This window comes from Syngnathus typhle, linkage group LG14 (genome assembly GCF_033458585.1).
Source record: "Syngnathus typhle isolate RoL2023-S1 ecotype Sweden linkage group LG14, RoL_Styp_1.0, whole genome shotgun sequence".
Lineage (NCBI taxonomy): Eukaryota > Metazoa > Chordata > Actinopteri > Syngnathiformes > Syngnathidae > Syngnathus > Syngnathus typhle.
In genome coordinates this window covers 1,149,797-1,165,872 of record NC_083751.1, presented here as the reverse complement: position 1 = coordinate 1,165,872, position 16,076 = coordinate 1,149,797, and the positions used below count along the sequence as shown (strand labels likewise).

Below are 16,076 nucleotides of genomic sequence, written 5' to 3'. Positions count from 1 at the left end.
ATCTGAAGAAAACAAAATGGTTTGGTAACCAATAAGACTTTGCGTGGGATTGATTTAAGTATGAAGAAGAGTTCCTAGGTAGATGAACTATTTCATCTTTGTGTTTCCTCCTATTCTCCCCTCCATTTTTGTATGGACTTATTTAAGGCTTTTTGAGATGTATACCTGTCTGTCTGTCCTTTGCCTTTAAGTGCGTTTGAAAAGCTCTGTTCTTTTTAATGTTTTGTAAGACTGTTTTAGATCTTTGGCCGATGATTCTTTTTTTTATGGAACTAGATTTGGGTCCTCTTACAAGTATACTGAACCCTTATTTTGTGTATTTTGAAACCACCACTTTATCTAGCCCAGTGCTTCTCAAATAGTGGGGCGCGATATCAGACAAAACCAAATTGTGAATCAGTCACCTAGGCTATAGCAGAACAAACAATCCATGGTCTTCAGATGCCACGCTGTCGCCATCTCCTGGTCAGCTAGTGAAATGCTTTTGCTGTTTTTTTTCCCTCTCAATTAAAACAAATCAATCAGCCAGTTGGTTTTCTTTATTTAATCTCTGATATCAGACAAAACCAAATTGTGAATCAGTCACCTAGGCCAGTGCTTCAAGGGGGGCGCGGTGCTATTCCTGGGGGGGCGCGTGTGACCCTGGGGAACAGGCTTTTTTTTTGGCAGTACTAGAATAAAGTGTAATTGCGCGTTTACTACAGCAGGGGGCAGTGGCGCTCTCATTGTTACTTCTGTCACGTTTGCGACAGTGCAACATTTTCCGACTTACAAGACAAGTTAGGATAGTCACGGTGGGGAGGGGGGGCGCGAATAGTTTTCTTCTTGCTAGGGGGGGGCGTAACAGAAAATAATTGAGAAGCACTGGGTTAAATAAAGGTTAACCTAAAAAAAAAAAAAAAAAAAAAAAAAAAGTGAACCCTGAACTTTGAACCCGCGGTGACCCCGCGGTGACCCCGTGGTGACCCCGTGGCCCCGCGGTGACCCCGTGGTGACCCCGTGGTGACCCCTGGGTGACCTTTGAACCCTGAACTTTCAACTCTAGTTAAAAATCGAAAATGTGCACATGACCCCGTGAACTTTGAACCGACCTTTGACCCCTGGGTGAACTTTGAACCGTAAACTTTGACCTTTGACCCCTAGCTAATTACGTTTTTTTTTTTTTTTTTTTTTAAACCGGCATAGCAGAACGATCCATGGTCTTCAGATGCCGCGCTGTCGCCATCTCCTGGTCAGTTAGTGAAATGCTTTTGCTGATGTTTTTTTTTCTCTCAATTAAAACAAATCAATTAGCCAGTTGGTTTTCTTTATTTAATATCTATTATCAGACAAAACCAAATTGTGAATCAGTCACCTAGGCTATAGCAGAACAAACAATCCATGGTCTTCAGATGCCACGCTGTCGCCATCTCCTGGTCAGCTAGTGAAATGCTTTTGCTGTTTTTTTCCCCTCTCAATTAAAACAAATCAATCAGCCAGTTGGCTTTCTTTATTTAATATCTGATATCAGACAAAACCAAATTGTGAATCAGTCACCTAGGCGATAGCAGAACAAACAATCCATGGTCTTCAGATGCCACGCTGTCGCCATCTCCTGGTCAGCTAGTGAAATGCTTTTGCTGTTTTTTTTCCCTCTCAATTAAAACAAATCAATCAGCCAGTTGGTTTTCTATATTTAATATCTGATATCAGACAAAACCAAATTGTGAATCAGTCACCTAGGCTATAGCAGAACAAACAATCCATGGTCTTCAGATGCCACGCTGTCGCCATCTCCTGGTCAGCTAGTGAAATGCTTTTGCTGTTTTTTTTTCCTCTCAAAACAAATCAATCAGCCAGTTGGTTTTCTTTATTTAATCTCTGATATCAGACAAAACCAAATTGTGAATCAGTCACCTAGCCCAAGGACACATGGTGGTTGGTAAACTGCTTAATTCAGTTGTATTTTGTACCTGGTCACAATGTGTCATAATAATAAACTGGTGTAAACCAAAGATGACTACATGGATTACTTTTGTTGTTGTTGCTGTTATTATTGAATAGCACAAAGCCTCCTTTTGGAGCAAACAGCAGATATGCAAACATTGCTTCTTTTTTTTTTTCTTTTTTAAAGGTAGAGAAGAAGATATAACAATGACCCTGTTCCATCATTTCGGTTGTGTTCAATTGCCACTCGGACTATGCTTAAGTTATTACTCAATACGTGCTTCCCTGTACACCAAGTGTCGACTTTTAACGTTTAGCTTAGTTTGCAGTCCAGTAGTATAAAGGGATGAAAGAAGGAAGAACATTTTCTCCAGGAAAAATGAACACACAAGAGACAAGAAAGAGACCGTAGCAGCAGAAACAGTGTCACAATTAAGTGCTTGTGGTCCTTCAACATTGACCGCGTAGCAAACGTCTCAGAAGCTCCAACCATGTCATTATGGTCACAAGGTGCAGCCTGCCATATACTTTCCTATTGGGCACACAGTGGAGAAGAAAAGGGTCAAATTCATTTTTTTAAAAATGACATTTATTTTTTTCTTCAAAGCATCACCTGTGGCGAATCTCTTCTTGACCAGCGACATGCGATAGCGGCTGCCGACCAGCTCCACGTCCATGCCTGACAGAGAGGCCCCGGAGCCCACAAACTGAACGGCCAGGTTGGGCGGGGGGCCGCGAGGGACCTCCAAACACTGCCAGCTGGCACACAGAGTCCCCGAGCCTGTTGGCACACAATCCAGTCAGATGGGCTGCGCGAGTCTGAAGAACATGGCTTTTGACGGCCACGGGGTCGTGTAGAAATACTGCTAGAATTGAAAGTGAGGGAAAGAGTTCCATTTAGTCGAATAGAAAACACAGTTGAAGAGGCAATCAAGGCGATTCTGCCACTGATGCCACGCAGATTGGATATGGGGGCGGGGAAATGTTACGCTGTTTAATTTCCTCCCTCTTAGCTCTGACCTTTGCTGTGGTTGGTGGGCGAGAGGTTGGCGAGCTTCCACAGCAGACGTCTTTCCTCGGCGTTCCTGCAGAGGCACAAAAAACACTCGCTGACTCTTTGACCTTCTGTCTCTCTCGTGGTCCAAACGCCATGTTGTCATCTGCTGTTACTATTTTTAGCATCTCGAGCAGCCCTCAAAACAAACGTACTGAGCGGCGGCCTGTCCAGCATGTTGACAGGTTTCAGCGCCAGCTGGGACTCTGCCACTTCCTCATCACTGCTGCCAATAATTCATTTCTAATATTGTCATTATTAAAGGGACACTTCTCATTGGCTCACCAGGAGGCAGGCGGCTGACACTGCAGGTCGGCCGCCGCGTGGTCCAACTGCAGCAGCACCTGGACGGCGGTGAGCTGAGTGGACGGCGCTGTGACGGGACAGCAATGGTAGTCCAGCGACACCCGGGTCACCGTGCCGCTGCGCTGGCACTCCGCCGACAGCAGGAGCGGAGCCCGGGCTGGATCCTGAGATGACACCTGCACGGACATCAACAACTTGCGAGCCTGACTATGAAACATGAGCGGGACAAAATAAGAGCAACACAAAGTCCATCCTTGAGGAGTCAGCGATACCGCGTGCCGACACCGCGCATCTGACACATGAACCTTTCCCCAAAAAACAATGACATAAATATTGATCTTACCTGATACTTGAGCAGTCCGACGTTGTAGTAAGAGGCCTGGGGGTTGAGTTCCGCCTCCCGCTGCAAGTACACCTGCAGGGCCTGCATGTTGAACCAGAAGTCTCGGGCCTCCGGGTCACTCTGAGACGGATCACTGTGGGCACATTCTGTGCTGCTAGCGGCTCATTCCACAGCAAGGAAAAATAAATAAATACCTGAAGAGAAGCTTCTGATTAGGTAAGAAGTGGTCTATTTTGGAAATGTTGACCAGTCGGAAGCTGAGCACAGGGACGCTGGGCTTTGCTGTGAAAATGCGGCTGATGCCTGCTGGGAAGGACATGGTCAGATCGCCTGTGATCTTCACCAGGCACCTAGAGGAACGAAAAGACGGTTGTCATTTGACAGCGGAGAACCGGCGCCGTCCGACATCCAGCTCACTGATTGTGTTGTCCGCCCTTGAAGTAAGCGTTGATGTACTCGGTGATGGCGGCGGCCACGGGCCAAGCCTCCTGGGTGCTGAGGGAAAGGGGACTGGGGCCTCGGGACAAGTGCACTGGAAAGGACCACATCAAAAACTCATTCCAATACTCTCATAAGGTGAAGACTACGTCACGGAATACATTTCTCTGCTCTGAATCTGGCTTACGTTTTCTCGACGGCTGGTCCTGGAGCGGGTAAGGCAAAGGTGAGGCTTGGCGCACCCGGGCAGGGCTGGGGGCTCGGTTCTGTCCTCCCCATTCAAGGTCCCTGCATTGGGGTCCCCACTCGCTGGGACTGGAGGAAGACGAGGAGGTGAGGGAGGCGCTGGGCTCCGGCAAAGGCGAGGAGCACAACGACCGGGACTGAGACTGAGGACAAGGAAGGCTCGGCATTAGTGGCGGCCGATCATTCAAAGGAAAGCATTTCAGAAAAAGTGGCAAAATAAATGCATTTGACTGTATCTTACTTACTCTGTCAGTGCCGCTGAGTAGATTGGCGCTCTTCTTGCTGGGCTTGTTGGCCCTGGAAAGAGCGGCCGTGACCATGTCAGATGATGGATGTCTAAAGGTGTGTTTGGTACCTTGGAGAGACACACCATCAAATTTCAATTGATGTTTACACGTGACCTGAGGAAATCCATATACCCTTGTGAGAGATGACACTGCAAGGCTGGGGCGTGTTGATGTCCAGACAGTCTTGGTCTTTGTCCGTGGAGAAACAAAGATCCTCCTGCGGGCCAGAATGTCTCGTGAGCGGAGGAGCGTTCCGGCGAGGCTCGCTCTCCGACGAGCGATGTTTTCTCCTCTCGCCGCCGACGCAATCTCCTTGTCCTGGTCCCGCCGCGTCGTTTGCTCTGGAATTGCTCGGCTGTCCCTCGCTAAACGGGTTATGGAGAGAATTCCAATGGGCCACTTCCTCCTTTGGCTGCGATGGAGCAAAAGATGCCGGGTTGTTATCAAATGTGAGCTTATTGCTGTTGCTATGTGGGATTATTCCTCCTGCCGCAGCCAGTGACGACTGGTGGGTGGGGCTTCCGATCATGGTGATGGCAAACGGGTCGTCGGAAGAAAGCGGCGGCGGTAGGCTTCGGTCTCGTTTTCGCTCTCTGTTTTTACGATGAGATGAGGAGGAAGAAGGGGGCGGGAGCGGCTTGGTGTCGGGATTGGAGAAGGGGTCCCCTCGCGCCTCCGTTCCTCGTCCGTCCCGGGTCGGGCGCGGGGGATGGCGTGGCCAGGCGTCGGCCAGGTTGACGGTTTCATGTGTGACGTTCCTGTCAAAGGCGGCAAAGAAGGGATCATCGGGGTGATGTCTGCAGTTCCACGCCGCTGACTCCATCTCCACTGAGGGGGAGGACTGCTGGAAAGCAGGGAAGAAGCGCCCGGCGGAGGAGGAGTCTACGTCTGAGGGGCGTCTCGAGGAACGGGAAGAACCGACAGCGGTCACGGGGTCATCCTGCGGATGAGGACTTGGAGCAGGGGAGGGCTCGCAGAAGGCTGAGAGGAAAGGGTCAGCAGCAGCAGCTCGTATTTGTGTCTGTTCTTTGCTTTGCGAAACGGGAGGCCACGCCGCCCAGCCCGCCGGCTCAGGGGAGGGGTCGAGCGGCTGAAGGGAGGGTGAGTCCAAACCCGAGTCCTCAATGTTCTCGGGTGAGGAAGAGTCTGATGAAAAGGCAGCATCTGATGCAAAAAAAAAAGCCAGCAGTTAATGTGCCACACGATGGGCAGAGTCTCCAAAGTCAACTACCACATGTCTATCATCTCACATTCAGAGGCACCAAAGGAACTTTGTTGTTGGAACTGTCCCCGACCGCTAAAGCTTTGGAATTTCAAGGCTGTTTCGAGAGGCGGCCCAAACAGACTGTCGGTACCGGATGCTGTAGAACTCAATCTGTTAAAAAAAAAAAAAGGTTAACATTCTGAAGTGCCCCCCCCCCCCCATCTTTACAACAGAACGAGAAGAGCTCATCTCACCTGCTGTGATCTGGACTGGAAGTTGACCTGCGCAGGCTCTCCTGCTCACCATCTAGGATTACAAAACACAATGTGAGAACTCAACAACAAGCAGCGTTCCACACAAACTAAGAAAGCAAAGGCTGGCAACAAACCACATCACAGATAAGCAAATCAAAGAAAAAAAACCTCGAGAAGAGGTGCCCTCGTCATCTGTACGTCCGCCTGTGCTCGAGTTTCCTGTCAAGACAAACAGTCAGAATAATTCAAGTTTGCAGCATTGGGTGATCGAACTGCTGACACTTCATTGATTTTTTTTTTAATTTATTATTAATTGAATTTGTTTTCTGAAGGTTAGAAATACCCTATATAAATGTTGACTTTTTCCTCAGGGTTTATGTATGGGACAGTCCAAAAGCATTTTAAAAAAACACTTACTGGAAAGATGCCTTTTGACTTTTACCTGAAAGAAAAAGAGAAAACTATTTTAGTATTTTGCATCTTTTTTTTTTTTTTTTAATGAAAAAAAAAAAAATAAATATATATGTATATATACCCCTCTGTTGGGTGGCAAGGTAAGGTTTCCCACAGTAGCTTTCAGCTCCTTCTCCCGGGCGGCTGCACTGCTGCGGGAGCTGTTGGCCACCGGTCTGATCTGGATCTGGAACTTCTTGGGCTCGTCGTCATCAAAGTCGGAGTCGCTGGAATAGAAGTTGTTGTCCTTCTCTTTGGAGCAGCGTGACAGACAAGAAGAGTCAAGGGAAATGAAAAGAAAGAATAGCATCCACAGAATGAGCAAGAAAAAGAACTAGTAGGATGGGTTGATATTGCCCAAGTTCCTGTACTGGAACCGAGGCCTTGGAGAGAGAGAGAAGGGGGAAAAAAAAATTCTCTGCGAGTTTTAAGAAATAAGAGCAGATGCCGAAATACAGAAAGAGGTGCAAAAGCGTAACCGAGCCAATTGCACATCTGAGATTATTTCTGCAAACTACCAACCGCTTCCTGTCTCTATTTTCACCCCAGGCTGTCGAATGAGAAAAGCAGTTGTTATCTTGAGGCTGTCAGGACCAGGGAGCGAGCGAGCGTTAGCAAGCAGAAACGGAAAGAGACGCCCGTGCCATGACTCCCTTTTTGTACACTCGTAAAAGTTCAACATCCCAGCGTGTCCGAATGATTGGAGCAGAAAAAGGATATCATTCTGAGTGCTGTCAGCTCGGATGACGAATCCTTCATCGTCTACGTCAAAGGGTGAATTCTGGAAACATTTTTTTTTTTTTTTTTTAAGAAACTCAAGCACAGCAGCCTGACAAAAATATAATGCAGCAATTTTTTATTTGACATTTACAACACCCTCATTTAGTAAACATTCCATGACGCTGCTGTGGTGACTGGGAATAAAATGGAATACTGACCGGTATCTCAGTCACAGCAGAATCCCTGCAAAACAAATCCATTGGCTTTCATTGTTCAATAACACAAATTAAAGCCAGCAGCAAAGACTAGAGCCAATCAGATAAGGAGAAAAAAAAACAGGGCAAGGACGATTATGCTTACGTGGAGTCCGGCTCCTTGTCCCGCTTGCCCAGTCCGGGGATCCGGAAGGCTTTGGCCCGACTCTTCTTTCCGCCCTCGGGTGCTATGGCTGTCATGTACTCCTCGAAACTGACTACAGCTGCAGCACACACATATAAACACTTTTTTTTTTTTTTGTATTCCCATACTCAGTCAATACATAGTGCAAATAATATTTGCGAGAAATATTTTGCGACTTAATTACCGGGCCTTTCCTTGCCAGTGCCCTTCAGCTCGGCAAATTTCTGGATGAGGGTATTGATGCCAATATTTTCTACATTTTGCTTGAATTCCTCATGGACCTGCAGCAAAGCAGACAAGGATGATTATCTCCAGACATTTAACAAATCGTGTGTGACATGAGGTTTGAGATGTTGCAAAACATACCTGGCCAACTTGTACATGAGTGTCTTCTATGGAGTGGGAATAAGCTTTAATCAAATGTTTCATCTGTTGCAAATGGGCTTCCTCAATTTCCTGAAACCTCTACAGAAACACAGACACTCAATTAGACTTTTTTTTTTTTTTTAATTATTATTCAGGGTGCACTGAGATCTTATTTTGAAAAATCTTCTCATTTTCACCATTGTCTTACTAATGTTGATTAATGTTCTGAAGTTACAGACTATATGAACCGGGAGTTTAAGAATAGTGTTGACACTGAGAGCACAAATAATCTATATATATTTTTTCCACACACCTCCCCCAAAAAAGGGGTCTCGGAATTAAAGCTGACCTGAGCAGACTCGTTCATCTTTTGTTCAAACTCTCCTCCCACTCGATTGTGCTTTTCAATACACAGTGCAAATGATTCTGCTGCTTTCTTGGACTTCAGCTCCGCCTTTTGAGAGAGAGAAGACAATAAAACTTGATTTCAACATTGTTAACTCAAAAACCATTGAAAAAAAGAAAAGACTTGATTTTAACATAGCTTAAAGTCCTTTCAAAAGACGTAGGAACTAACTTTTTCCTGTTCCTTCGGTGGTGCTCCCTCCTTCCGGAGCCTCTCCAGCTCCAAACATTTGGCATGGTAACCCTCTTTGGACTTCTGAAGGTGGCCACTCTGAACTTGCAGCGCCTGCACCGCCTCGACAGTCCCCACCATGTCTTCCTTTGTCTGAAAAAACATGCACAATATCATTACAAGACTTGGAAAGGAAAAAAAAAAAAAGTTGGGTATTCCCATTAATACATGTATATATATACCTTGCGGTGAATTTTGACCTGCTCATCACCGTACTTATTGATGTCCCGAATGAGATCGTTCATCTTTCTCATGAGCTCAAGATGGCAGAGAGCCAGTTTGTCAGAAGACACCCTGAACACATCCCACATGGGTGCAAACGTCCTGGGCAAAAATAAAGAAATAGCACAAATGACAATATGGTGTAAGTACTTGGATTATTTTATCAGTACAGAAGGGGACAAATGGGAACATTTGGTTGAGCAGATGGTACTCATCCATATCTTATACGCAGCCATGGCGCTATTTATTATCAAGGATATGGTACACAATTGATTTGATTTTCACTCACCCTTGTGGGCTTCCGTTGCTGGCCATCTTAGCCAGTTTGCCCATGGATTTGGAGTAAGTCTCCTCGATGGCAGCTCTGGGGGGGGGGAACAAAACAAACATCAGCAGAATATCACACGGTGACTGGCTCTTCTTTAAAGGTAGTCATGGAAACCTCAACCCTGCAGTACCTTTCAGCCCTATACCCGTGTGAGTGCGTGTGTGTGTGTGTGTGTGTACGCTGTGCACATCTGCAACGGGAAGAGACTTGGTGCATAATCTTTAGTTTCGATTCCTGTCACTTCATGATAACGTCCAAAAGCAGTTGCACGCAATACCGTTATCAAGGCCACATAGATTTGACATACAGAAAGTCAATGTATGATAAGGCATGCTGAAATGATTCACGGATGAATCGAGAAAGGCCGCACATTAAACTTTCAAAAGGAATCTGTAGAGCCCAAGGGCAAAGAATGCCGCAATATTGATCCAAAGATCTTAAAGGGGGGAAAAAAAACAACTTGCTTCTGAGTTTAAGACAAACACACATATCAAAGATACTCTTTTTTTTTTTTAAACATATGGTTCAGTCTCGTACTGTCTCTGAATTCACAATGCGATTGTAATCAATAACATGAATTGAATATAATGTCGCTAGCACAAAACAGAGGAACATGCTTCATGGATGACACTGCTTCTAACCACAGATGATTAATGGCTTTCTTATTGACGGACTGGAACAACAACAATAAAAAATGTCTTTTTATCCCAACTATGTTGTCTTATTAGAAGCAACTCTGGTGAATGCAGAGGCAGATGAAGACGGACGGATGCACTTTTATCAGCACAACGGACGCGATACTGCACTTTCCGTCGGCGGCTGATTTGTTGTCCGTCTCAGCAGATTCCTTAATCACAATCTTTTCTCACTCCCAGTGAGTAGATCCAATATAATCCAACATACATTGAACACAGTGTTCTGATGAATGTTTCCTCGAATAGGACATCCCAGTTGCCGAGACCATTTTCTCCTTCCCAGATTCTCAGCACTAGGCCCAAACTTTACCTCTCGCGAACAAACTCGGCGAGTTCCTTGGTCGCCAGCTGGCCGTGCTTCATGTTGTGGTAGAGCACGTCAAAGCCGCCATTCTTCTCCCCCTGCCCAGGCACAAATAAGACAAATAAAGACACACTGTTCATTTGTTTTGACCAAAAAATCTGCCTTTTATCGCAAGCTGCCTTTTCAAAGGAGCTAATTGTGCACACGAGACACACAGGTTCTTAAGTTTGATCGGAGAAGAACAGAGCGATTCTCAGGTAGCGGGGGAATGCCTGGAATGGCAAGGAAGGATTGACCCACCACACGCACGCACTACACAGAGACATGCAGACTGGCGTATTTGGCAAAACAAACACTGAGCACTTCTGCGTGGAAGCCGCCAGTAAGAAGCAGCTTTGGCACTTTTGAGGAATACTTGTCAGCTCATGCATGAAAGAAAAGAAAAAAGTCCTCTTAAGCAAGCAATTATGCTTGAATGTTATTAAAATTGTGACTGGTTTGTTTTGGGTGCTTTCACACACAATTGTCCAAACTACAAAACGGTTCCTCTTGTTGTTGTTTTAATGGCTAAGATCCAATCTAATATTGACTGTCTGAAAGGGCTTGGAGTGACTGCTGATTACTCCCTGAAGAATTTGTCCTGTGTAAGCAGCTGGCAGGCTTCTGCTCTCGCAACCTGATGCCCTCGCAACAGATGAGCTGCCACTCAAAGCCAGCAACACGCACGAGTCCACCGTACCTGTTCATTCAGTATTAACAATCGTAAATGTAAACACAAAAGGCAAATGGACGCAAATATTAACTCAAGGCGTTTGCTATTGACAGAAATAACGGCAGGCTCAAAATTTGTCTTTCACTTCCCGAGTAGGCAACTTCAGCTTTGCCATTTTCATTTCATTTTCAAATAACCTACGTTGTTTTTTTTTTTTTTTTATGGGTACCAATTGTAATGTCATATGTACATTTTTTTTTAATGGACAAGACATTTGACGAGTTGATCAGAAGTTAGCAATTAATCCGCTGTTCCTTCAGCAGAGCTTATCTTCTCAAAACTGCTTGGCGACATCAATGAACACAGATGGTAAATCCTCGGGGGTTGATTTAGCCTCATATTTAATATTTGGGAGGCAGACCAAAGAGCTAAAAAAAAAAAATCCTTACAATAGTTATATTAATGTTTGAGCATCTCCCAAAAAAAAAATTCTAATGACAATTCTTCATGTGTGAATTACACAAACTCGTTGTTCAACTTTTATTCATGAATGAAGTTGAGCATTTTGGTTCCGCACGAGGGAGTCCATTACCATCATAATGAAGAGACTGACGGGAGAAAAGAAAGTATGGAGAGGGGGAGGTGGCTGTGAAAAATGTGTAAAATCTCAACAGGGCAACTTTTCTCATAAAGTGACGCTGAAAATAGGATCGGAGCAAATTCAAGACCGGCTGAGATGGAACAACATGAGAAATGGGCAAAATATATAACATATTTTGATCAATATAATATTCTGGTGGTTCGGTATTGCCATTCTGTTTTAAACTTGTTTTATTGTTGAGCTATATAAAAAATGGGCATCATTGAGATGTGCTAAATGTAGTCATTCAAAAAACACATTCAATTCATTATTATTTTGGGAATTTCATCAATTTTGCAGCTATTGAGACACTCACCCAGAAGTTGTTCTGGAAGAAAGCCATCATCGCTCAACGGACCGTCACCATGCTCTGTAATACAAGAGGAAAGCAAGTACCTTCGTTAGAACTTTGCTTCATGTTTTGTCGGTTCATCTCGTCTTAATTGTCTCTAGGAGGATTCTGCAATGAATGCTTTGGAATCATAGACTGTGGTAGTGGGCCACTGTGAACTGCAAGCTTGACTGTGAAGGTTTAGGATAGCAATGTCTTCATGAAAACACGGGAGACACATTTGGTGGAGGAGGGATGAACCTAGGGAATTAAGAAAAGACTTCAGAAGAAAATCCCAGAAGATGGGATGAGAGAGGAGGAGGACGAGGCATGGTGGAAGTGGAAGACCCACCAAGGAGAGGATGAATTTATGCGTGGTTCTACTTCATCTACTTGCGTGGTTCAAACTTCACTCATCAACTGGTCGGAATTGAAAAACAAAACCCGTCCACCTGCTTCCATGGGCCATGTAGACGAACAACTTTAAATCTTAAAACACACTTCGAAAATGGTGCAGTGGATGATAAAAACAAGTGGAGACATTCCAAAGTGTAATCTGTTCTCAGAGTGCAGCCAAACTTGGACTGTCTAACACTAGACAGATTGCTAGCAGTAAAAAAAAAAACTTCAAGTAGGATAAGGACAGACAAAACGAAAACGCATAGCCTTGAATGTGACCATCTTCAAGATGGAGCGTAGAAAAACAGGAAACAAAGCATTTTTGGAAAAAGCCTCTTCTGTATTTCCCAGTTGCCAAACTCCCATTGGTAGTTTCTGCTATCTTGTAACACAACACTGTCGTAATTGCACTGAAGTGGGAACCTTCACTACACATGAAGTCACGCGTCCCTCAATTTGGCAAAGCATGGCATATTGGGTCAGGCCTCATTTGTCAGTCAGCTGCAATCTCCTAACATGAAAACAAATGGCAGCTTGCGTTGCACGCGTGTCAAACCTCACACCTTCAAAGAAGCTGCTAGCTAGCCGCTGCGTTGGTTGGCAGACTGAGCTTTTTATCTTAGCGGGAAAGGTGCATTGTGCATCCAGGACGTCCAGTGGGGGCAAAAGCCCAAATGCAACCTTTTTTTTTTGGTAGTAATTCATTTGTCTGTGCGTTGTCGTTTTAAAATTATGTCCGTTTTGGAACAAAGGTATAGAAATCAAATAAAATACATTAGTCACATTAATTGGATAAAAGACTTTTCTTTTACCGAGAGAGGATTATGGGGGGGAAAAAATCAGTGAGTGATCAACATAGGCCAGGCAGTCTGGCCATTGTCCTTACGTGAATGTAGTTTTGTCTATACTGCACTATTGCGCCATGTGCCAGGCAGGCAGGCATCGCTTCGGCTCGGCTCAGCTCAGCTCAGCTCATGAGAAAGCACAACTGTGCCGCAGACAACAAGCAAGCCTCGTCACAAGTGCAGCCATTGACTGTAGTATTGAATGACTCACGTTAGATTGTATTGGGGTTTGTGAGTGTGTTGTTATTTTCTGAATTGCTTTATTTGTTTTGCATTTCCCTCCACCCCCAGAAAATACAAATTGATCATCATACAGAGTGAGGCAATTAATGAACTAGTAACCTAGAAAGAGAGCCAGAACCAGAGAGCCCCAGGATACCATCTGTGGCTGGACACATTCACAGCCTCAAGCGTATCAGGGGCTGAAAACTGGATTTCTGTGAACCACAATTTTCTTTTCAATAAAACATTTGACTCATTTTTCTTTTGGAGTTAAATTTTTGCAGAATATGTTCACACAACTAAAGCATTCAGGTCGTTTCACAGAAAATGTTCCAGGAAGACAAAGATCACAGAAAGTATCCTGAAATTCATTGGGTAAGGTCAATCAACTTGGCATGACTGTAAGCATGTGCACATTCTTGCTCTTAAGAACTATTCAGCAAGCCTCAATAGGCCAGTCCACTAAATTGAGAAGACCTTGGCTAACAAAGAGCTCTTTCGAAGGTCCTACCTGTACTAAATGAATGATCAATAAATCAATCAAATGAAGACCTGGGTCTTCTATTCTGAAATAACATGCAATTGAGTGAAAATTGGATGTCAACTGCATCAATGAATTGTGATCACCAGATGGAGCAAAAAATCTTTTTGGGCCCACGAAGCCAGCTCAGAAAGCCCATATTGACTCTCTAACCATGCGAGTAGCATTTGCAAGTAGCAATTTGTTCAACAATGACAGAAAGCTTGAATGTAAAACCATTTGTCCGATGGCAGAATCACAAGACAAATTGGTAACGCTGCCACGAGTGCATGAAAAATGAACTGTGCACATTTGGAAATTTCCATCATGAGATCTTTCCATAGCAGCACTGAAACAGTCAGTACAATTCACATTTGAATATTGACTTCAACTTTGCATTCATTTTATCTCTACACTTTGAATACTTGTGCACCTCAATAGAAAAAAACATGTTTCGCGACTACGGTACGTATAAATTAAACTTTAAAGTGTGTTTGCACATCCGTTTTGTCCACGATATTGTTTGAGTCTTCAGGTGAAGTGCACCTTTGCTGCGTTAGCAAACAACCGTGTCAACTGCGCTGTCATACACAGCCATACGTGAGCAAAGCGGGCAACCCCTTCACAAATCAAATGTGTTAATAAACGATCATTTATTACCTGTGTCGACTACTCCGTTGATATTGCATTGTGCTCCCGCAATGGTCCATCCAACAGTCTGGTAGGTGACATCAGCCGGAGTAGATAGAAATGAGCGGCGGGCGGGCGGGCGGGCAGGCGGGCGTTTCCCAGTGTGCACAACGACGATTGGCTAACTGCCCCGTCACTCATAGAGACCCGTGTCGGCATAGCAACGGTAACAGGGCGTGGTCAAGAGTGAATACGAGTATCTGATTGGTTCATTTGACAGCCTTCGCTATTTTATATGGATTTATTTGGCTGTAAATGGTCAAGAATGTTGCCAATGTATAACATAGAGTCAAATCTGTTGATCTAATACATTTTAGTTTCATGCTACTCTACAGATTACAACTTTGGCGTGTAGGCAATATTAATAGAGCGCCCCTACCTGGATAAAGATAGCAACTACATCAACATCACATCTGAGACCCTTCATTAGTGTTTTTCAACCTTGATCGAGCCAAGGCGCCCATTTTCACGATGGAAAATCTCGCGGCACACCACCAATGTCACCAAAAGTAGTGCCTGGTTTCATATTTGAGCAGAAAAGAAGAAACAGAAAGATTTCCTCCAAGGAAAGTGCATTGCACATTGTGCACAAGACAGTGGGCGGGGCAAGCTCATTGTTGATGAAGTGCACTTTTCACGATGATGGGGATTTGTTTTTTGTATTTGTCTTGAAACAACTCGTGAACCAGCTCCCTTTCGACTGTCTTGGGCTCTTTTCTTTGTCTCCGGCCTCGTGCCGAAATTGGAGGGGACTTGTTTGGGACAATCGCTCTTTTCCCTCATTGTCCTTTCCATCCTCCATCACACGGGGGCGCACAAACTCGCTGTCTTTTTTCTCCTCTGTTCTTCTGTGGTCATTATCTGTTGATTGGTTGCATTGTCCATCACTGGTTCGGATCTCCTCCATGCTCACGGCGGCAGTTCTGAGGGAGTCCAATGAGCTGGAGCCCAATTGAGACCATGTTTTCGGTCTCTCCAAGTCCTTTTTTGCTTTTGTCAATGCAATCTGCTCCTTAAACATCTGGCGGATATGGGAAGACCTGCGTTGTTGAAGCTTAAAATCCAACTCTCTTTGCCGTTGTTTCATCTGTTGTTGGTCTTTGGAGCGGTTCTTAAACGACTGTGTGTAGGCAGTTGTGAGCAAGCCATGTGTCTTGCTCATTGGAGTCGCTCCGATTTCTTTCAAGTCAAACGTTGTCTCCTCCCGAGGTCCAAGTGCTGCTGCGGTTTCCTCCTCGTCCTGCTCTTGAGCTTCAGCACTCGGTTCCTCCTCGTTCTGCTCTTGACGTTCAGCAGTCGCTTCCTCCTCCTGCTCCTCTCCCTCTTCCCAGGTTGCATCACTGCAGGTTCCTCCCTCGGGTTCTGCAGTTTCTTCCTCCTCTGGAGGAACATTAGTCGTGTTGTCCTCCGTATGTCCTGCATCCAAGTCAAGCTCATCGGTTGTGTTGGTTTGATCTTGCTCCATAAGTCCTGCATAAAAGTCAAGCTCATCGGTTGTGTGCTGCACCCAAAGGTCAACGGATGAACCTCGTTTG

The 16,076-nt window shown here is 45.0% G+C and overlaps 1 protein-coding gene across 1 annotated transcript; it reads right to left on the bottom strand.

Annotated features, from left to right (window-relative positions):
- Positions 1–1,831: 1,831 nt before the first annotated feature.
- Positions 1,832–14,613, bottom strand: fcho1 (FCH and mu domain containing endocytic adaptor 1). The gene is made up of 27 exons (XM_061297212.1): positions 14,512–14,613; positions 11,851–11,904; positions 10,189–10,280; positions 9,145–9,219; positions 8,816–8,957; positions 8,574–8,726; positions 8,346–8,450; positions 7,997–8,095; positions 7,815–7,911; positions 7,592–7,709; positions 7,450–7,474; positions 7,232–7,292; positions 6,594–6,775; positions 6,476–6,500; positions 6,227–6,277; positions 6,059–6,110; positions 5,851–5,975; positions 4,733–5,764; positions 4,559–4,668; positions 4,255–4,456; positions 4,047–4,161; positions 3,824–3,979; positions 3,630–3,762; positions 3,266–3,462; positions 2,947–3,011; positions 2,540–2,707; positions 1,832–2,458 (listed from the first exon to the last, which is right to left on the bottom strand). The coding sequence occupies exons 2-27, from the start codon at positions 11,878–11,880 to the stop codon at positions 2,430–2,432; spliced, it is 3,639 nt and encodes a 1,212-aa protein (XP_061153196.1). The 5' UTR covers positions 11,881–11,904; positions 14,512–14,613; the 3' UTR covers positions 1,832–2,429.
- Between the last annotated feature and the right edge of the window lie 1,463 nt (positions 14,614–16,076).